The sequence below is a fragment of the Felis catus genome, chromosome D3 (assembly GCF_018350175.1).
Source record: "Felis catus isolate Fca126 chromosome D3, F.catus_Fca126_mat1.0, whole genome shotgun sequence".
NCBI classification, from domain to species: Eukaryota; Metazoa; Chordata; class Mammalia; order Carnivora; family Felidae; genus Felis; species Felis catus.
In genome coordinates, this window is record NC_058379.1 from 8,999,124 (window position 1) to 9,021,506 (window position 22,383).

General features: G+C 48.6%; 1 protein-coding gene across 11 annotated transcripts in view; it reads left to right on the forward strand.

Moving 5' to 3' along the window:
* Positions 1-22,383, forward strand: part of CUX2 (cut like homeobox 2) — a 282,708-nt gene that overhangs the window by 54,781 nt on the left and 205,544 nt on the right. The window contains exon 1 of one of the 11 annotated variants that reach the window (XM_045041716.1): positions 15,464-17,329. The exons of the other annotated variants lie outside the window; for them this stretch is intronic. Within the exon in view, the coding sequence (XP_044897651.1) occupies positions 17,303-17,329 (27 nt within the window). The 5' untranslated portion in view covers positions 15,464-17,302. Of the gene's footprint in view, positions 1-15,463; positions 17,330-22,383 lie in introns of those variants that run through there. 11 annotated transcript variants of the gene reach the window in all.

The following is a 22,383-nucleotide window of genomic DNA, read 5'->3' on the forward strand; positions in this document are numbered from 1 at the left end:
AAATCACACAGCTATCAATTGGCAGAACTGGGATTTGAACCCAGGACTTGGGCTTTGAGACTCAAACACTAAAGAGGCAGGTTGGAATCTTCACTTTCATAAAGGTCAGGCGTTTGGGTGGGAAGCATGCCGTTGAGGAGGTGCCAATCCAGCTCTGACTTTATCGTACACTCCTCTAAGGAGCGCAGAACACGTGGCATAACAATAATATTAACAATAGCAACGGGTGCTGTCCATAGACCATTTGAGTAATTCCAGTATGCCCCTCACACAGGGATCACCTGGAGAACTTAAAATGCATAGTGGCTCTGTTATTCCCATTTGGCGAATGAGAAAGCTGAGAGGCTGAGAGACTGAGAGGGACCGAGTCACTTGCCTGTGATCACACAGCTACAAAGTGGCAGAGCCAGGATTGGAATGTGGCTTGCCTGCACAGCTCTCAGAGCCCTGCTGGCTCTGCTGGAGGCTGCTCCGCAGAGCCCATGGTGGTGTGTCCACTCCCCCCGGAGTCTCACGGAAGCTCAGAGCAAGGAAGTGGCTTACCTCAGTCCCCTTCATCACTCAGCAGTGGTCTCGTTCTTCCAATTCCCAGTCTGCTAACAACCCTGCCTGAGACTTGCATTTTTCCCTCTGAAATCATCCTTTCTAATCAGGTCAGCTGTGGAATATGGGCCCCAAAATAATAATGCCAGTGCAGCCTTTGCTGCCGCTGGATTTCCTGCTTGCTTAGCAGGATGGAAACTTTGGCATGGGTCTGTGTGTGTCCTTTAAAAAAAAAAAAAACCCTTTATTTACTCTGCTCTTGTTTTTATAAGATATGACTCTTAACGAGGCTTTAATTCAAGGTCAAAGAGTCTAGAAGTTGGCAAGAAAGCCCATCGCCCCTCTGGGCCCTGCCAGACACATAAACAGCCAATGGCTGGCTTTTTTCATCTCCTCTTTTAAACAGTCCCGTTGCAACAGAGCTCTTCCTTGCACGAGGAGGTAAAATATTTGAACGGACTGTATTGCCTGTTCCTAACTGTTTGCCAATGCAGCCAGGCCCCCTCATCTTTGTTTATTTTTTCCTTTTCTGTAGTTCAAGGAAAATAATTTATTAACTTGGGAATTTAAGGATAATATTGTTCCCCAGCCCCACAGCCCCCTGAGGCCCAGGCCAGCCCTCCTGCTCTGCTTGGAGAGTTGAGAGAGGCTTTTCCGTCAAAGGCACAGCCACGGCAAGGCCCAGCCGGATGGAGCTAATGTATTCACAGTCATGATACGGAGACCCCAAGTGTCTGGAACCCTAGCCTCCCGGGACCATCGGGGCCACGCCATCGACCTGAACCCCCTGGACTGCGCCCCTGTCTAAATCCATCAGGCTTGCTAGCCCCGGTCTTGGACCACTGAATAATTTACGGTCCCGCAGAGCGGCGAGCAGCGGGTCACTGGAGTTCATGGGTTAATAACAGGTTTGGTTTTCGATGTCAGCAGCTCTCTTGATAACGTATGAAAGAATCCTATTCTGTTGATTAGATTTTGAAATGGATCAATTTTTAATCAGCCAAACACCTGACTCACTCAATAAGAGTTGCATTGTGGAGACAGGATGGAGGCCGGCTTTATTTACAAGAGTGTTTGTTTTTTGGGGGCCATACGCAAATTCCCACCCAGATCCCTCCTCCTGGAAGAAATTGACCAGATTATCTCCCACCTCAAATGGCAGCATTTGATTCACCTTCTGATTAGTTGGGAAATCCATGGGTCTGTTTAAGAGATAAGAACAGCAGCTAAAGGTTTGATTTAGTCATCCGTGGTTATTGATGGAAAAAGCATTTATTTGCCAATGGAGAAGTTTTGCTTAATGTAACAGCAAGAAGGAAGGGAGGAGACAAAGGGAGTCTGGGCAGTAGCCAGAAGTGGCAAAGGCAGTTTACCTTTGGAGGTAGCTGGGTTTCCAGCCCTGTTCACAGATTTTCAAAACAGTGGTACGGAGGGGGGCAAACGAGCACACTGGATGCATATAGCTTCACTGTGGAGGGGACTTCTGATCATTTTATTTATCCATTGAGCCCACACTGTGTACCAGGCTCTGTGCTAGGCACCGGGATGAAGCCATTATTGAGACACAGCTCCTGCCCACATAGAGCGTATGTTCTGGTGAGGGACTAAGGCAGGCAGTGAAGAAGAAACAAGGTGTATAATGTCTGAAGTGCTATGAGGAAGCTCTGAAGGAAAATGACAAGAATACCTCATTTTGACTGTGGTCTAGGAAAGTCTCTGAGTGAAAAGAAATGGAAAGTGAGCACCAAGCAGGAAGGAGAGCAAGGGTGATGGCCTAGAAGCTGGCATGCTGGGGGAACCACTTAAGACCAGGTGGCAGGTGAGTGGGTAACAGAGGGTGAGAGAGAAAGAGAGAGGGAGAGGGAGAAAGAGAGAAAGATAGAGGGGGAGAGAGAGAGAGAGAGAAGGGAGACTGGAAAGGTAAATGGGCTGGATTAGGTAGGGGAAGGACTTTGGGTTTTACCTGCAGTGCCGTGGGGAGCTCTGGAAAGGTTTTGAGCAAAGGAGTGGCTTGTTCAAGTTTTGCCTTAGAAAAGGTCACCCTGAGGAGAGTGGGCTGTAGGAATGGCAGACTGCTGAGGGGTCTACTGCAGCCATGCAGTGAGCAGTTATAGGGCGTAGGCCAGGGACACAGCGTGGCGTGAGGTGAAGGGGATGGGTTCTCCAATTCTGGCCCGTGGCCAGGTGGCTAAAGAAGGGGAGGTGGTGCTTGGGCCCTGGCCTGGCCTGATGAGGCCTGTGACCCTAAGCCTGCGGTAGCTTGGTCCCATGAGAGTGGATAACACTGCCCATCCTTGGACTGGTCCTCCAGACTTTTCCTCACACTGGAAAAGGTGGGAACAGGGTGGTACAGAGGTTGGGGACTTGGGCTGTGAAGTCATGTAGGTATGAGGGCTTCTAGTCACAGCACTGCCTTTTTTAAGCTAGTGACTTCAGACAAGTTGCTCTTTGCACATATAAGCAAGTGAGAATATTTCTTGGTCTAGAACTTTCTAGAAGGCCTCATAAGAAACTGCCATCAGTGGGGCGCCTGGGTGGCGCAGTCGGTTAAGCGTCCGACTTCAGCCAGGTCACGATCTCGCGGTCCGTGAGTTCGAGCCCCGCGTCAGGCTCTGGGCTGATGGCTCAGAGCCTGGAGCCTGTTTCCGATTCTGTGTCTCCCTCTCTCTCTGCCCCTCCCCCGTTCATGCTCTGTCTCTCTCTGTCCCAAAAAAAAAAAAAAAAAAAAAAAAAAGTTGAAAAAAAAAGAAACTGCCATCAGTGATTGCCCCTGGCAATGGTGTGGGTGGGAGATTGACTTTCTCCTTTATAGCCTCTGAACTTGTAGCCTCTGAACTTTTGCCATGGGCAAGTATTCTGGTCAAAATTGTCCACAGTGTTTGTGACACACTGTGACATTCATTGGGGTGGGCCTGCCGTGGCATTCAGAGCAAGGATTGGTGTTAGCACCCCTGATTTATAGATGAGGCTCAGAGAGGGACAGCCGCTTGCCTACAGTCACACAGTTATACCTGATAGGCTCTGGCCCCTTCTTGGGCCCAGACCCCTCTCTCTTTCCAGCTCAGCTTGTCTTTCTTGTTGCTGTTGATTGAGGTCATGGATTTGGTAGGACTTGGAGGAGCTGGACTTTCCCGGCATGAGCAGTGATTTCTCATTCCCCAGTGCTCTGCTCCAAGAACCATCGATTGGGTGGCTTTATTTATTAGTTTAATCTTTGCACATCCCTTAGCACCGCTGTTCTTGTACCTGCATTGTCTGACTTTCAGGGTGGGGCAGAAGGGCCTACATGCACACCTGTGTGTGTGTCTCAGGCCTGGGAGTGTCCGTGTGGCTTTGGGACTGTGGGGGAGGATGCCTCACTTCCTAGCTGTCTTTGGTGACAAGGCAGGCTCTCACAAACATCTTAATCCAGGCATTGCATGCAGTAATTACTTGCTGAGGGATCTCAGTAGGAAGAGCCATCTGATCAAGTGCCAGAAGTCCTGGGGTCTAGTTCTGGCACATCTACTAGCTTGCTGTGTGACCTTGAGCAAGTGTGGTTTTTAGGATCTCAGTTCCTCATCTGTAAGATGGGAATGATGTTAATATCATCGCCTTGTTTCGAATAGGCGGGGCACACTCCAACCCCAGGACCTTTGCACTTGATGTTCCCTCTTTTCTCATTTGTCAGCATAGCTTCCTTCTTCACTGGTGCCATCATCACTCATAAGTTACCTTCTCAGGGATGCCTCCTCTGGCCACCCTAACCAAAATTTCACAACACACACACACTTAAACACATATCATTCCTTCCCTTTCTTCTTTTTGCTGCGATGTATTTTGTTCTGCCTTAGCACTTAACATGATTGATCATAGTGTATCTTTTAACCATTTGTCTTGTTTACTGATTTCTCCTATTAAAATATCAGCTCCAGTAGGGCAGAGATTTTTGTTTGTTCTGCTCACTTCCTCGCATAAAATCAGCTTGGCACATAGTAGGTGATCAGCAATTAACTGTTGAAGGAGTGAATGAAGTAAATCAATGGAAGACACTCAGAACAGTGCCTGGTACATAGTAAGACTCAATAAACATGAGTTATTATTAGCTAATATTACCTCTAAGCTTTCCTTAGCCTCAGTTTCCTACCCATAAAATGGAGGTTCTGTTGATGATACAACTGTAGAGTTGTTGTGAAGTTTCAGTGATGTGGATACTGAGTTTGGTACAACTCCCAATATAGTAATTCTTTAATAGTGGAGCTATTATAGTTATAAGTACAAAATGAATAACAAAGGCCCTCTGGCTATGGCAGCATTTCTGGGAAGTGGAGTTAGTGCCTGGGACCTGGAGATCAGCCCTCACCTCCCTGTGACTGGCCTGATTAACTACACACAGTGTGTGTGTGGGCGGGGTGGGGGGGAGGGCACTATCTTCTGGTTGACCTAAGCTGCTATCTACCCAGTGTCCACTCAAGGTTTGCAAATGTCCATGATTCTAGCTTTCTCAAGGAAAATTCATTTGATTTTGCTTTCATGTTTTAAAAAGTGTGGGAGGTGTTTTTTAAGAAGGGAAAGACCAATTGATATTTAACATTCCAAGGAAACATCTTCAGCACATTGCTATGTGGCTAAAAGCCAGTGCTGAGCAGCACATAGTGTGTGATTTTTGTAAATCCAAAAAGCAGAGCCCACCCCGGCCAAGGGAATAAGATTTGTTCACTGGCTTAGGCCCAGGTCCTGAGCTTCACTCCCAGAATGGAGGAGGGACTCCCGTTCAGGACTCTTAATCGCAAGCAGCAGAAATGGACTCAGCCCTCCACCAAGACTCATGTAAGGAGGGACCTTTCCACCCACAAGAAGGAGCTTCTGATGCTGCCTAGCAGAAAAGGCACGACAGATGTTCATAACAGTTGGGAGGAGTGGGATGGGATGGGGCGGGGATCCCCAGCTGAAAATAAGGGGTGACTGTTAGATGCATTGGGAATTGGTGCTAGGGCATTGGTCATCCACTATGTGGCCTGAGGCAGAAGTAAAAGCAGATTAGCAGATGCTGTCACCAGTCCCCTGGGACTTTTCAGTGTCCTCTGTCAGGTTTCCACTTGCTGATGATGCATCTCTGTGCCCTGGGGGATTTTGTCCAAAACCACAAGACCACTTTGCCTGAGAGACCAGAAGTGCTGGGATGTACCCTTGGGAGTAGCCCTCAATCTCAGGAATTGGCGAGTGAATACCCCAGCTCCCTCACCCCTGAGTGGAATAGTTCCTGGGTCTCTTTTGCACTTTTTTTTTAGGTGGTGGAGATTATAGGTGATTTTTGCATTTGGCTTTCTTAAGGAGGTTTCTTAGGTTTCCAACATTGGGAATCTATTATTTTGAAATTGGCTCAGTCCTTTGAAATTGACCCATTGCAGAGAGCAGCGATGTCCTCAAAAAGGCTTGGGATGGGGCGCCTGGGTGGCGCAGTCGGTTAAGCGTCCGACTTCAGCCAGGTCACGATCTCGCGGTCCGTGAGTTCGAGCCCCGCGTCAGGCTCTGGGCTGATGGCTCAGAGCCTGGAGCCTGTTTCCGATTCTGTGTCTCCCTCTCTCTCTGCCCCTCCCCCGTTCATGCTCTGTCTCTCTCTGTCCCAAAAATAAATAAACGTTGAAAAAAAAACTTAAAAAAAAAGGCTTGGGGGATGGAGAGGGATTGCATGCAGCCTGGTAGCATCTCTGTTTCTGTTCACACTGTGGACAGAGCAGTTCAGGCTTCTTTCTACATTGAGGTCAGGAGAAAGGGAAAAGTGGAAATCACAATGCATCATTTAAGGCAAAACTAAGACATTGGAATCAGTCCAATAAAAGGCTGATGGCCTGACCTGGTTTGCATTTGGGGAGTTTTCTGGATTTGAAACTTCAGTGGGAAAAGGGTTTTGAATTAGTTCAATATCTCTTGAACATCTGCTGTATGCCAAGTACTGTGCTGGGTACTTTTTGGGGAGAAATGAGTGGGACCAAGTTTTCCAGAATCTGAGAGAACCCACAAACAGCAGTGACCAAAGTGGACAAGGTGGCAGGTGGCCCAGGGGGAACTGAAGCCCTAGGAGCAGAGGAAAGACAGAGGTTAGATCAGTTGGGGAGCCGTGGAGAAAGGATGGGGCACTGATAGAAGCCTTGAAAGCTGGAAGGCTTGACAGGCTGACAGACGGAGGAGAGTACAGCATGGACAAGGGCCCAGAAGCATGAAGGCCAGGGCCAAGCCTGGGAGAGCGCTGAACAGGCCAGATTGGCTCATGTATGGAAGGGAGATGGGGAGTTAGGCTAGGAGAATGCAAGGTCCTGAATGTTAAGAAGGGCTGCTAGATAGCTTGGTGAGCCATGGGGAGCCGTAGAAGGTGTTTGAGCAGGAGAGTGAGATGCTTGGAGCTATGCTTAAAAGATTGTTTTTACCAAAAGATTTCTCAGCCTCAACACTATTGACATTTTGTACCATTTGGTTATGGGGGCTGTCCTGCACATTGTAGGATGTTTAGCAGCATCCCTGGTCTCTACCCACTGCTTCTCTCCTAAATGTGACAACCAAAAATGTCTCCAGATATTGCCAAATGTCCCTTGGGGGGCCCAGTATCCCCAGCTGAGAACCACTGTGTCAGACTGAGTGGGAGCAGGGAGTCTAGCCAGAGAGTGTCCAGCATGCAGCTGAACAGTGATGCAGCCCAGAAATAGGGCAGAAATGCAGAAGGAGGACACACGTGCTCGAAGCCTTTGAGAACAGGAGGAGAAGGCCAGGGATTAGAAAGTCAAGGAGGCCATGGAGGAGACAAATGTTGGAGCCTGGTCTTCCAGGGGCCAGGACCCAAGGCCCAGGGCCTGATGGGTCTGTGGGGCTAGGTGAGGTGGGTAGAAGATGCTGGGGGAATCCACAGCCTGTGTGACTTGTAGTATCTCTAGGGCTTAACACAAAGTGGGTTCTCGGTAAGGGGGGGGGGTGTTATTGAATGAATGAATGAATGAATGAATGAATGAATCAGTTATGAGGCATTTTATAAGAACTGTGGTTTAGGAGGGAGCTAAGAGACTATTTTCTGTGCCATTTAGTGAGTACCTACTGGGTGCACACAGGTGGGTCCTGGGCACCTGCATGGCTTCTGATCTCATAAAGATTATAGCCTAGGTGAGGAGGAGATGCTGAACAAGCAAATGCACAGATAATAAATAACGTGATTACAGATGGTGCTCAGTGCCAAGAAAGAGAAGCGTGAAGGAGTTTGTGTGTTGGGTGCCAAGGTTTGGGGGAGGTTCCCCCCGTGGGCTGCCATCGACAGGGTAGCCCACGTTCACCCCAGAGAACCTGCTCATTCAGGGTTGTTTTGGTGGGAGCAGAGCGACAAGCCACCAATGGTACAGGAGAACAGTGAGAGCAGACCAGACAACAGGACTATTTCCTTGAGTACTGGGCATAACCAGGGAAAGCTTCTTTGAGGAGCTGAGAACAGAAAGCTGAGTAGGAGTTTGCAGACGCAAGTGTGAGGGAACAGCATATGCAAAGGCATCATGGCTGTGCTTGACAGAGACCGGGGTTTATGGGGAGATAGAGCCTTGACCCATCTCCTTAAGTCCTACAAATAAATACGATTTCCCTCCTGGCCTCCAACAGTAAGGACCCAATTAGTGGGTTGGTGTGGTTGGTGGTGTCTGGGTGGTGAATGTTCTCAGAGCCCTGAGACGTAAGATTTTCTCCTTCCCTTTCCTCCCATTTCTATCCCGTCTGTGTTTCCAAGGGAGCAGGTGGAGGGACCCACAGATGCCCCCTTCCCCCCGACACCTTAGTACTTGGCAACCTGTGGATATTTTGAGAGTGTGATTTTTTAGTTCCCTCAGTGCACTGCTGGAGAGAGCAAACTTTTTCCCTTTTTTTTCTTTATAAGGCCGATTAAAAAAATTTTTTTGTTTTCCCCAGAGCAGGCCACCGGCTATTTCAGAAATAGTAAACAGGAGTCAGTGCCAGGGCATAAGTGGTCGGTTTTAATTAGAACATTAAAGTATTTTAACGCTTACACTTTATATTTTTGCGAACTTGATTATATAGCATTTTAAATACCTGTGAACATTTTAAGGACTCTTGGCGATGAATTATTTGCAATTTCACAGGAAACTTCTATTTTAAAAGCAAAATGGTATGCAAGTGGCTGTGGAGGCTTGGCAGTAGCAACTACACTGTATAATGAGGAACCACGTGATGGGGGGTTGGCAGACGGCCTGCCATTACCCAGGCTTCCTGGCGACCCCCTTCTGGAGAGGCTCCTGCTACGTGCAAGGGATTCATGGAAGCCTCAGGGTCCAGCTCGGGTCCCCAGCACCTGAGGATTCTCCATCCCCAGCATGTGTTTCAAGCGTATCCCTCAATTTCTCCCTCTCTCTCTGCTACTTGGGGTGGCTGTGCCCCACCCAGCATTCAACTCTTAAAACACAAATCAGTCTTGCCACTCGGTTGCTCAGAAGCTTTCAGAGGAAAGTCAAGGCTCTCATTAGAGTCTACAGGCCGTGTGCATTCGGCCCTGCTGACCTAGCCCCATCTCTTCCTGCTGTCCCTCATGTCACCACAGCCCAGCCATACAGGCCTCTCACCATCCTTTTTTGCTCTGAATGTTATTGAGTGTCTGCTATGTGCCAAGCATTGTTCTGGACACTGGTGATATAGCAGGGAACGGGCCAGCAGAATTCCTTGCCTTTGTGGGGCTGCCGTGCTAGTCAAGGGAGACAGGTGGCAAGGAAACAGATGGATACCAAGTGTGAAAGGATGGGGAGGGGTGCTGGTTTTGACGGGGGTTGGCAGGGATTAAGATGGGATTAGGAGGTGACATTTAAAGGCTTCCATTGAAATGGGAGGGCAAGCCAGTGGTGTGCTAGAGTTGGCTTGTGCAGCCTCATGAGAGCCAATTGCCCCCATCTCTTCCCAGCTCCTATTTGGTGACATCTGGTTAGTTGCTTGAATTCTGCCATGTTGGGAGTATTTACACCATGGAAATGGTAGATGTCACAAATTAGGGCTTTTTTTTCCAGAGAGCTGCTTGTTAAGTACTTATCAGCACACATCTGGAGTAGGTCATGCAGAAAGCCTGGGAGGTGTTCCATTCCCCCATAGGGAATGTGTTTGGAAGACATGAGGAACATTATGAATGGGACTGAGTGAGTAACAGGGAATGTGAATGAAGACCAAGCCAGAGAGTTCCTTAAATGTTTTTGGTTTCTGAAATAGTCTAAGCTTGTTTGTGCCCCAGGAACTTTGCACATGCTATTCCTCTGCCCAGGATGCTCTTCCCATGGCTGGTTAAGTCAATTCCCATCTCCTCCAAGAGAAGCCTTTCCCAACCAGTTTTGCTAAAGTACATTTACCCCTTTATTCTTATATCAGCACCCTCTGGTCCCTTTCCTGGTATTTGTTTCAATTTGTAATTGGATATTGGGTTTATTGAGTTCGAGTCTGTTTCCCCCATTGAAGTGTAAACTCTGAGAAGTCTTCTTGCTCCCTGCTGTCTTCCCATCTTCTAGGAAGGGCCCACACGGAACAGATGTTCAGTGCATTATTGTCAAATAAGTGAATGTTGATTGGAAGCTTTTTCTGTGCCCAGCATTGGTGTGAGAGATGTGTTAATCACGTGAGGTCAGAAATCAGGAACGGAAGCAGCTGACAGAGAAGTCAGTTCCTACCTTGTGCCCAAGCTGATTCTGGTAGCATAATTCCTAGGTCCCTTCTACTTAACCTGGAAGAACACAGCAGCAAGTTGAGGCCTCTCTAATAATGGGCACAGTAATCGTCCCCCAGCTGCCAACCCCTGCCAGTGAGAAAGAACAAGCTGTCTGCTCCTGCTGAAGACTTTGGAGACAGAGTTTAAATATTCCTATTATATCATGGATGGCATTTTTATTGTCACAAGAGCAATGGGTGTCAGGAGTTCAGGACTTAAGATGAAGCTCATTTCATGATGGATAAAGTACCAGTAGGGCATCTGGGACCCTGTGGCCAAAGGTGCATTGAGGAGAGAAACATTTTGGTCACAGGGAATAGGTTTGGCTGACCTGATTATTTCATTTTACAATGATGAGAGCTTAGAACAGTGATTGAGGTGATCAGCACTTAGGTCTCTCATAGTTAATGAGGAACTGTCCAATTTATATTGGAGACAGTTACTGCCCAGGGCCCCTAATGAAGTGTGTGGTATGCGAGAGAGGAAGACCCTTAACATCACAGAAGTGGGTGTGGATAAAAGGGGAAGATTTAGTCCATTGTTTAGTCCATTGTTTAGTCCATCAGAGCACCTCCCTCTGTCCTTGAGGGTTCAAATCCTGCCCCTGCTCTTCTCAGCTGTATGCTCTTTGGCAGGTTGCTTAGCTTCTTGTAATTCAGTTTCCCCTCCTGTAAAATGGGCTAATAGTGCAGTTGTCTCAGGGAGTAGTTTATGGCTTAGGAGGATTTAAAGTGATGATGTATGTGATAAATCTCAGAACAATGCAGAACATGGTAAACACTCAAGAAATGTTACTGTTATTTGAGCTGTCCGATAATGGTATTGGTGCTTCCAAAGCCTGTGAAATGGGAACATTGTAGGCTTATTCCAGTATAACAAGACCTTCTTAAAGAAGATACCCTGAAAAAAGTTTCTACAGAATTTTCTGGCTCTTCATCTTGAGGCAATGCAGGTTTAACCAGAAGGTAATATATTCAAGTGCTTAGCACTTGACCCAGCTTATGGGAGCAGCCACTAATTTTATCATTAATCAGAGAACTTTGTCCATTTCTGTGTGTATTACTGTAGACTTTGCTAGAAGTTATCTGCCCAGTTTTTCAGTTTTGTATTACTGGAGAGGGCAAGAATCTGTGTCTCATTTGCTGCTCTGTCCTTGGTGCCGAGAAAGCACCTGCACATAGTAGATGCTAAATAAATATTTGTTGAATGAATGAAATTATATGCCTATAGGGGTTTAAAACTGAAAGGCTGTATCCCAGAGAAATGAAAACTTAAACTCACACAAAAACTTGCACATGAGTGTTCACAGCAGCTTTATTCATAATAGTCCCAAAATAGCAACCCAGATGTTGTTCAGCAGGTCAGTGGTTAAGCAAACCGTGGTATAGCCATACCATGGAACACTATTCAGCAATCAAAAGGAATTAACTATCGATACACTAACAACTTGGATGAATCTTGAAGGAATTCTGCTGAGTGAAAAAAGTCTGTCCCCAAAAAGATGACATACTGGATGATTCTATTTACATAGCATTCTTGAGAAGACAAAGAGAAATGGAGAACAGATTAGTGGTTATAGAAATGGAGGTCAGATTAGGGATGGGAACAGGGAGGGAAGCAGGTGTGGTTATAAAAGGGCAACATGAGGGACCCTTGTGATGATGGAAATGTTCTGTATCTTGACTGTATCAATGTCAGTTCCTGGTTGTGACTGACTACGTACTACAGTTTTGTAAGTTATTACCATGGGAGAAAGTGAACGAAAGGTACAGGAGATAGATCTCTGTACTCTTTGTTACGATTACATGTGAGTCTACAGTGATCTCACAATAAAACGTTCAATTGTTAAAAAGTGAAGGACTAAATGCGTTTCATTAAATATTAAAAATACAGTGGCCTTAACCCCTACTATGTGACACATTAACTCAAATCGTTTCAACAGCTGAGTGAAGTAGGTGGATGTGATGTCACCATTTTATAGGGAAGGAAACAGTCTCAGAGAGGTTAAAGGACTTGTCTGAAGACACACAGCAGGCAGATGGTGGAGATGAGACTCAAACCTGGGAGTGTCTGGCCCCAAACCCTGAGTTCTTTCCTCTAGTCATGCAGCTCTGAGTCTCTGTGGTTTGGATGCTGAGCAGAACCAAGAAGCTTACCTCCCTTGTGCATCGTCATATGATATCTGACCACGTAGTTGGGCACCGTAGATGATCTCTTAAGTGACTGACAACTCTGTAAGGAAGAAATAGCCAAGAGTCTGCCTGGGTTTCCTGCCTGACTGCTCCTGAATGACCTGCTGACCTCAGGGGTCACGATCCTTTCCCAGCTCCCCTTCTTTGCCTTATACAAGGATGTCAAAGTATTCATTATTGGTGTTTTTGTGCCCATTTTACTGTTGGGGAGACTAAGGCACAGGACAGAAAAGGAAACTGGGGGTTATTTCAAGTGGAACAAGTGTGGCCTCTCCAGCTCTAGCACTCTCGGGTGGTGGTCATAGTTCCTTTGATTGGTCTTGCACATTTGCTGTTCCCAGAACATCTTCTGCCTGTGATGCGGTGGCCGCGGGCACAGGTTCTGCAGGTAAAATCTGGCAGTGTTGAGGTCAAGTGTTTGCTCTGTAGATCACCAGACTTTGGCCTAGGACAAGTGTTTTCTCTTCTCCAAACCTCACTTTTATCATTTGAGAGTGGGATAATAATGAGGATTAAATAAGAAAACAGGTAACACTTTGTAGGGAACAAAAATCACTGGCAGTATCTGAGGTCTAATCGGGAACTCTGATCTGTCTACCTTGAGGCTCAGAGCTCTGAGCAGAGTATGCTAAGAGGAGCAAAGTTCCCTCCCTAGATGAGTTTCCCTGACATGGCTCCTTGGGGCCTGTGTTCTCCTCCACCTGAGTTGTGCTTAGCTTTTGGTTTCATGAGCAGGATGGCACATGCTTTAATAAGGGCCACCCAGAGCTCTGATCTGGGAGGCATCCTGCAGGAGGCACCACTTAAGTTGAGAGCTGAAAGATGACAGTGTTGCCAGGTGAGTAAGAGGAAGGAGAGGGAAGGGCATTCTAGGGAAAGAGAACAGCAGATGCAAAGACTCAAGAGTCAGAAAGTTCGTGTGCTTTGGGGAAGCTGTAACCAGGGCATGAATGCTTGAGCATTAAATAGGCCCAAAGCAGAACCCAGTCAGTCTGGCCCTCAGTCTCCTCTGTTAAAACAGCCCAAAGTAGGCTGGAGGGATCCCAGGGGGCTCGTGGCCAGGTGAGGAATTTAGACTTCATCTTGAGGACAAAGGGGAGCCATGGAGGGTTTAAACAGAGGGGTGTGATACAGCTAGACATACACTTGACAAAAGTGGCTCTGGCTGCTGTGTGGAGTGGAGGGATGTGGAGGCTGGGAGGCCAGGGTGGAGGCCGCTGCAGCATCTTGGTGAGCAATCATGGGGGACCGGAACAGGGTTGTGGGAGTGCATCTCAGTAGAAGTGCATGAATTCAGGACATTTGTCTATGTGGAATTGACAGAGCTCAGCAAAGGACCAGATGAGGGAGCATCTTGGGTGAGCCAGATTTCTTACTTGGGTTCTAGGCTAGGCCACTTGGAGGAGGCCCCTTTATCTCTCTATTCCATGGTCTCATCTGTAAAATAGGGGTAATCTCCATCTCCCCATCTCTTGGCATCTTTGGCCTCAGTGAGGGTCAAATAAAATGTTCCTTAAGGTGTTGCCTCACAATAAGCAACAAAAATCCCCAATTCCAAACCTCACCCAGAGGCCATGATATCCCCAGGGGGACGTGATGTTAAAGACACAACTCCCTTATTTTGTCCAGTGGTTTTCCAAAGTGCCACAACTTGATCAGCTTCACACACATACGCCAACTATTGTTTTTTCTTTTCTTTTCTTTCTTTTAATGGTAAAGACCGGCTTTGGGCTCTCCTCCCTTCTTATGCTTATCTCACGAGATGTGCTGAGAAACAGTATCATCACCAAACAGCAGGTTCCAGAGCAAGCATGAACCAGCATTTATGGAGCACCTACTGTGTGCCGAGTCCTTCCTGTGTGTTAACCTCCTTTTTCTTCCGGATTAGGAGTGATGGAGTCCAACAGACCTATATGTCTGTCTGTGCCACATTCTAGCTAACTCCAGCCACTGCCAGCCTTAGTTCACACATCTGTGTAAGGGATCACTCTAGACTCACCTCAAAAGGTGGCTGAATAAGATAGTGAGCCCACTCTGGACAGGGACCAGGTGACTGGGCACAGTGCCTGGTACAGAGAATGGCCTCAGTAAGAGGCAGCTGGCAATAAATAACCCGTAAGGCTAGCCTTGCTGTTCCTGTTCACAGGAAGGAAATGAGATTTACAGCCCCAAAGCCACCATAGTGGATATCCTGACTCAGCCGTGTCCTTTCCAGGAAGGCCTGGAGGAGACACAGCTGGGATTATCACTGGCCAAGGTCAAATGTGACTGGATGGTCTATGTTCCTCGCTGTGTTAGCTCCTTGAGAAACAATGAGGACACTGAGGGGTATGAGTTGGGCTACCTTGTCCTGGTTGCCCAGCCAAGAGGGCCCATTTTTATTCTCACCCCAGCCAGTTTGGAACCTTCTAAAAGCCTAGACAGTTGTTGCCCACAGTTCTGTATACATTCTATAGAATAGGCACTGTATTAGTTTCCATGACAAAGTGCCATGAACTGGGGGCTTAAAACAACAGAAGTGTATTCAGTCATGGTTCTGGAGTCCAGAAGTCTGAAATCAAGGTGGCAGCAGGGCCGTGCTCCATCCCAAGGCTGTGGGGGAGGATCCTTCCTTGCCCCTTCTGCCTCCTGGTAGCTGCTGGCAGTCCTTGGCTTTCCTTGGCTTGTGGCTGCATCGCTCCAGTTTCTGCCTCCCTTGTCACATGTCTGTCTTCTCTGTGTGTCTGTCCTCTTTTTCATTAGAGTTAAGGCTCACCCTAACCCAGTATGACCTCATCTTTACTAATTACATCTGCAAAGATCTATTTCCCAATGAAGTCACAGTATGAGGTTCCAAGTGGACATGAATTTTAGGGTATCCTATTCTTCCCAGTACAAACTTCCTTTAGAAAATGTTGAGAGTACCCTTTTCACTCTGATCTTTGTGTGGAGTTCTGTGAGGAAGCGAGGAAGAGGTATGGGAATGACTCTCCTGCCCCCTCACTCCCCTCCCCCCCCCCGCCCCCATGGCCAGGAAGTATTAGTCCTAAGTGTGAAGCTGACAGCAAAGCTGAGCCCTGAAGTCTTTGTTGCAGTCAGCCAGTGGGGAAGAGGAGCAGAGGCTTCTGAGTGGGGCTGAGCTGAGGTCTGGGGCCGTTCATGCTTCCTTGGTCTTTGACAACTTGTTCTTCCCTGAGCCTCAATTTTCCACTCTGAAAATTGGGGATAGTAACAGCACCTTCCCTACTAATTGTGAAGACACCACATATATGATTTTAATGCTAGAGACTGCCAAGTCAAGGCCTTATTGTTTGGACAGAGAATCTGGGGCTGGGAAGATGGCTGTGACCTTAAGTGGTTGGCCTAGAATCAGGGCTGGCTGTGCTGCTCCAAGAACACTGCTTCCTCCTATCAAATCCAGCCCTAGTCTCTGCCAGCACTTGGCTAGGAGGGTCTGAGCCCTTTAACAGTAGAGTTTAATGAGCATAAATGTAGAAGTCCATCTTCTCAGTGACCCTGTGAGGCATAGACTGCTGCAAATCCCCACTTTACAGATAAGGAGACTGAGGCTCAGGCAAATTTAAGTTACCTGCCCAAGACTACACAGCTAACGGTGGTGGAGCTGAGATTCGAGTGCAGGTACATTCAAGTCCACTTTCTTGATTCCCTTTCCCTCTCTTAGGCTCCTCCATGCCTCAGCTTCCCCATCTCTAAAATGGCATGTCCTCCAGGTTCCCAGCTTAGAGGATCCTTCCTCCGGCAGAACTGTGCTGAGTCCAAGGCCCAAAGGGTTATATAAACCCTCATTTGCCCAGGAGGGTGTCTCAGCTTCCCCGTCTCCTGTCCCTCACACCACAGCAACTTGAGATTTTTACACAGACGGGAACTGTGTGTGGGGTGGTGAGCGAGCAAGTGTGTGTGTTTGTGTGTGTGTGTGTGTGTGTGTGTGTGTGTGTGTGTTTGCAACAAATATTTTATAATAGACAAGCCTCGTCTGCCACTTCTAAAAGTAGTGAAAAAAAAATACTTCGAGAAAGTAAAAATAACCCAGAGCCTGAGTCACTGGAGTCATTGAACTCAGCCAGAACTGGCTACTCTAGCTGTGAGTGCTTGGGCACACTGAAGGGCAGTGGGTCAGGGCCAGAAATTTGGGGGTGGACACCTGGGCTTTTAGGGGAAAAGTCCCAGTGGTTATTTTGCAGGTGAAATGATTGTCCATCCACCGTTTTTTTCCCCACGCATTAGGAAATGTCTCCCTGAAATGCTGTGTCTTCTTTCTCTTTTAAAAGTGACTTGACAATTGATAATTTTGCCCTAGTGACGGGCACCTTAGAGCTTTTATTTCTTAGAGGCCAAACATTGATGTTGTGTGAAATGGGAGCTTGGTGGAGCTTTTGTGCGGATCTCGAGCTTCCTGAAAAATTTATTTACTGTGACTGTGATCCGCAGGAGCGAATTGATGTTTATCTATAGCCGTTCACGCCAGCAAAGAGGGGAAAAATGCATAACTGCACTTTCCTCGGAGGTCTTGCGAGGCTGTTTAAATAAGTATCTAATAGTGAACTTTCAATAGCAGACAGGCAGCTTGATGGACAGGGTACAGTGTATTATTAACCATAAGCAGGCTTAATCTTTCCCCCATGTTTTAGAAGAAGCTTTATAACCTTCTGGCCAAGGAATTCATGAGAACCAGGTATTTGAAGCTAAGCAAAATTATCCTGGCCGTTCCAGTGGCAGAATCGATAATTCTGAGAGCCGCATGAAGGAGGGGAACCAGAGGCTGCAGCTGGGCCCCGAGCAAGCAGCTCCGGCCACCTCCTTGTGGCCAGAAGGTCAGGAGAAGTTTACAGGGGCCTAGAGCTGGCAAGGGGAGGCAAGGATCATGCCGGGAGCCTGGTTTTCCTGCCAGGTAAGTAACTTCTGTTGCCTTCATCTTGGAGGGTCCGTGGGGATGTGTGTCTTCCCGTTGGGCCCTGGTTACGACAGCGCCCAGCCATCTGGTGGCACCCACCATTTTTAATAGAAAGGATTTATGTGATTGTCCAATGAATGTCTGTTTTGCTCCTCTGTACAGAAGTCTTGTGTAACCAGGAGGGCTTTCTTGATCTCTGGGAGAAGGTGAACTCTCTTTTTTATGAAGTCCTCTCCTAGTCACCCAGCTGGCCTCATCACCCTCGGTAGTGATAGAGCCTTCAGTGTCTGTCTTACCCCCCATTAGCTGGTCAGCCGCAAGAGCACAGGGACTCATCATGTTCACCACAGTATCCCCAGCCCTGAACACTACCTGGAGTTTCTTACAGGCTTGGCCACTCTTTGTTGAACGATTGGTGTGGGTTTTGTGAGGAGGAAAGTGTTGTGGTTAAGAACATAAAGGTCAGATAACCTTGGAATCAAATTCTGGTATGTTACCTGCTGTGTGTACTCAGGCAAGGGGCTTGCCCTCTCTCGGTCTTTGTTTCCTGGTGTGTAAGATGGGTTACTGGGGGAGATGACTTTACCATTTTAAATCTCAGTTTCCTGTTTATAAAATAAGCATAACGATGCTACCTTCCTGAAGAGACTACTGAGGAGTAAAGGAGAGAATGCTGGTGGAGGAGCTAGCGTATAAGGTCCAGTATAAAGCTGGTGTTCAGAAGTTACGGCTGTTACTGTTATTAATGTTTTATTAATATTACTTTTGCTCTCGAGGCACCTGGGTGGCTCAGTCAGCTGAGCATCTAACTTTGGCTCAGGTCATGATCTCATGGTTCGTGGGCTCGAGCCCCGTGTCGGGCTCTGTGCTGACAGCTTGGAGCCCGGAGCCTGCTTCAGATTCTGTGTCTGCTTCTCTCTCTGCCCCTCCCCCACTTGCACTGTCTCCCTGTGTCTCTCAAAAATAAATAAATGCAAAAAAGATTTTAAAAAATATTACTCTTGCTCTCCATGACCCAAGGGAAGTCAGAGCCTCTGTCCATTTTGTCTGCTTTGAGCACCGTTGCCCCCTTTCAGGGTCTCAAAGCCATCATGGGGGAACATGCTCAGGCCTGTGCGGAGTCAGGAAATGCTGGTCTAAAGTGCTTGGCACTGGAAGTGGCCTGGGATGAGCCCACCCCCACCACCCCCATAAACTGTGGGAGCTCTCTGCTCGGTGCTGGAGCTGTGATCTGCCTCCAGAGCTCAGGCCCTGAGCCCCCAACCCCCCAGGGTGGTGCAAGGGTGCAGGGGCTGAGAAATTTCACATCCCCCAGAACCAGATAGAGCTGGCAGCAAATTGGGGGCAGGAGGCAGTACAAGGGGCTTGGCGACACCTGACAAGAATGGCTCATGGATGAGTGACAGCCCCTGGATTATCTGAGCCACTGAGCGTGCTCTTCCCGACCCAGCGCTTGTCGTACCCCCCCTCCCCCCCGCCGCCCCCAGTGTGGAGAATCAGGAGCTGCCAGGCCCTCAGAGCATTATCATTACCGGAGGCTGGTTAGCACTCTTGTCGCTGCCTGGGGAGTATAAAGGGGAGCCTTTCTCGGTGAGTATAGGAGGGTGTGGGGGAACCACAGCGTCAAGTTCCCTAACTGCCTGGGCTAAGGCTCTTTGTTTGCCCTAGGCTCCTCTCTTCCCCGCTGGCCTTTCTTCCTGCTTTCCAGAAGCTAGTTAGGTTTGCCCAAATTATCATCATAATGCCCCTAATGTGTGGAGCAGAGTAGGAGGCCAGGCCCCATGCTGGGTGTTTCCTGTGTGGGACCTCAGGAGTTTTTATTACTTGCACACACTTTCTAGATGAGGGAACTGAGGCTCAGAGAGGTGAAGTCACTTACCCAAGGCCACGTGGCATTCTCAGCACGTGTCCCTCTTCTATGATGTTTTAATTTCCCGCTTCTGAGCCCAGCTGCATGTCCGGCTTTGGAAGGCAAGGCCAGTTTAGCCCCTGGGCTGGTTTATGAGCGGAGCTGGAGTTATTCAGGAGACGCAGCCAGAGGTAGTGGGGGGCAGCAAAGGTCTTGCCTTCAGAAAGCAAGTCTGTTTCTTCAAGATAAAGTATCAGGTCCTAAAAGTAGGGTCTTGCCAACCCATTGGGCAGAGAGGATCCTGTACTGAGGATCTTTTCTGTCTCCTTTTCAGGGTCCCATCTGTCTTTAAAAGCCTACACAGCCTGCCTCATGCTAACCCTGTCCTGACTCCTGCTGTGACAGAGCTCCAGGAAAGTGATGGGGTTGGGGCACGGGTAGGGGAATGTGACACAGGACATGGGACTCAGACCCATGTTGTTCTGGGCTGAGTGTGAGAGTCTCAGATACTCTCTGAGATGATCCCTATCATGACCTCTCTGCTTCCTGTGTCATCTCTGAGGGACCTTCCCCACCACACTGCTCATATGCTGATCCCTAAGCCCTCTATCTCCAGACCGGAGCATGAGGAGTTAGGGAGCAGAGGCATCTAGATCTCTCCTTTTGGCTTGGTTTATTAGAAACAAACTAATATGAGAGCTTATAGCAAGGCACGAGGCCACAGGGAAGCTTAAAAATTATATTAATCACAGCAGTAATCACTAATACATATTAATGTGTCTATTCTGGGCCAGATCTGCAGAGCCCCTGGTTAAATAAGATGGGACTCCTACTCTTAAGAGGGTCACCAGGGAGAGATGACCACCCATGACAGCATAAGATGGAGGTTTTCTGTAGCACAGGATATATACTATACAGGTTCACAGAGAGCCAGGAGCTGGGAAGGAGCACCAAAGGAAATGCTTGCAGCAGGTCTGGAAAAATGAGTTTTCCAGGCAAGGAATTAGGGTAGCCATTCTACACCAGGGAACAGCATCAGGCATCGGGAACAGCATGGGCACTGGCACGAGAGGTTGAGAACCAGGGGCATTGAAGACTGGTGAGTCATTTAATTGGAGATCAAGGTGAGCTTGGAGCGGGTGGTAGGTTTCAGGTCAGGCCTCCTGGGCCACTGGGTTCAGTTTGGGCTTTTCCTGGAGACTCAGGGTGAGGATTCTGGGGGGTCAGTTCTAAGAGGTACAGGAAGCCTGTGACAGGATCCATTACCTTTTGCGAGGAGCCCTCAGGTCACTGCAGGGAGGAAGGATTGTCAAGGTAACAACTGTCAGGGAGTTTGGTTGGGGGGAGCTCCTGCTACCATCTAGACCTGTATCTTAAGGGGGCCTGGGCCTGGCAGTGGCCCTGGGGCTGCCCAGGAGAAGACCAACGTAAGGACATTTCAAAGGGAGATTCAAGAGGCCCTGGAGGGAGGCTGCTGTGAGCCATCTGCTGACATTTCTTTTTCCCACCCCATGTTTTTATGCTTGGGATCTGTGGAGCCTCAGTTGATAATATAGTGATGTGTAAACAGTTGGCAATGGCTGGAGGGGCTGTACCCCCAGCCCCAGGGCAGAGCATACAAGAGGTGGGAGCTAATGTCATGTCCTGTCTATAACAAGGACTTACCTAGGTCTCCCTTTCCCGGTTTCTCTGTGTGATTCCAGAGGAAGAAGACCACAAGCCACACCTTTGCCAGCATGAACTGTTTGTTTATGTATTCATTCAGCATCCACCTATTGGGCTTATGCTGTGCCCCATGCGGGGAGACCTGGCGAGGATGGCATATTGCTCCCTGCCCTTGGGGAGCTCCTAGTCATAGCCACCGGAGACAGACTGCAGACAGGCAGGTGAAACCAGCCTGTGAAGAGCTGTCCCCTAAGCGGGGAGCCCAGGAGCCTGTGGGAGCTGAGGAGAGGCGCTCAACAAAATCTGGGAGGCTGAGAATGCTCCTGGGAGGAGGCTGCCTGCATTATAGCTCAGTGCAGGTAGGAACTTGGCTGCCCCCTTCGGTATGGGATCCTCAGACCCCAACAATGTGGGATGAAGTGACTAGGAAGCTGAGACCTGAAGGAGAACCAGGCACAGCTCTAGGGAAGAGACTGGAAAATGTATTCTAGGAGGAGGGAACTGTGGGGGCAAAGGCCTGGAGGTGGGCTTTGCGGAAATCACCTGTTGAGAGTGCCTGGGACCTCAAGGGTGAGCAAGAGCTGTGGGGCAAGAGCTGAGGCTTGAGGCTAGATGCTACATTTTAGGGTCTGGGCCTCTGAGCTCATACAAGTAGCTCACTTTTCCCCCAGACTAGCGTGTGGTTTCCCTTCTCCCTTAAGCCCTCACCAAGCCTGGAAATTGGATTGGGTCACTACCAGAAGGTGTGAGCTGAGACTTGAGTTTGCAGGCAGGGTGAGTTGTGGAGAACGGCACCCCAGTTCACACCGAGCCCCTTGTTTGTTGGGGGGGCAGACCCACCATTTGAAAGCTGCCTTTCTCATTGTGTGGTGCTCATATTGGAGGGCAGGATTGGATTCTCAGGGGTCCTGGCTGGAGTGAGAGAGAGTTCTTCAGGGGAAGTTTGGGGGTATCTCTTTGCTTTATCCTGTGTGCCCTTCCTGGGATCCCATGAAGATGGTATAAAGTAACACCCAGGTGGCCTGCAGGTCCCCAGGTCGCACTCGTCGCGCAGGGTGACTTGCACACGTGGGGTTCAAAGCCTGGGACCCTGCACCCCCTCACCACCCAGGGCGGCCTGCGGGAGGCCCAGCAGGCGAGTACCGTCTGGCTAGCTGGAGAGCCAAAGAGGTAATGCTAATGTCTTTTAAAATTAGAATGAAAATGTTTATTGCAGAGAGCAGAACCTGCGTCAGCGCGGAGTCCTGTGGGAAGGGGACTGCTTTATCGCAGCCTTTCGGTTTTATTTTTGCACATTCGCTTTTTATTTGCTGTTGGTGCTGCTTGACAGGCCCTTAGTGTGGGCTCAGCTGCCAGGCCAGGGCTGGAAGGACAGCACCGCCGCCTGTGTCTGGACAGTCCTGCCCAGGGTGAGTGGCAGGGTCTGCCTTCGGGTGGGAGATCTTCGGGATGTGAAAGCAGGAGGCTGTGACTTGAGTGTGTGTGTGTGTGTGTGTGTGTGTGTGTGTGCGCGTCCTGCCCAGTGTGTGTACCTGTG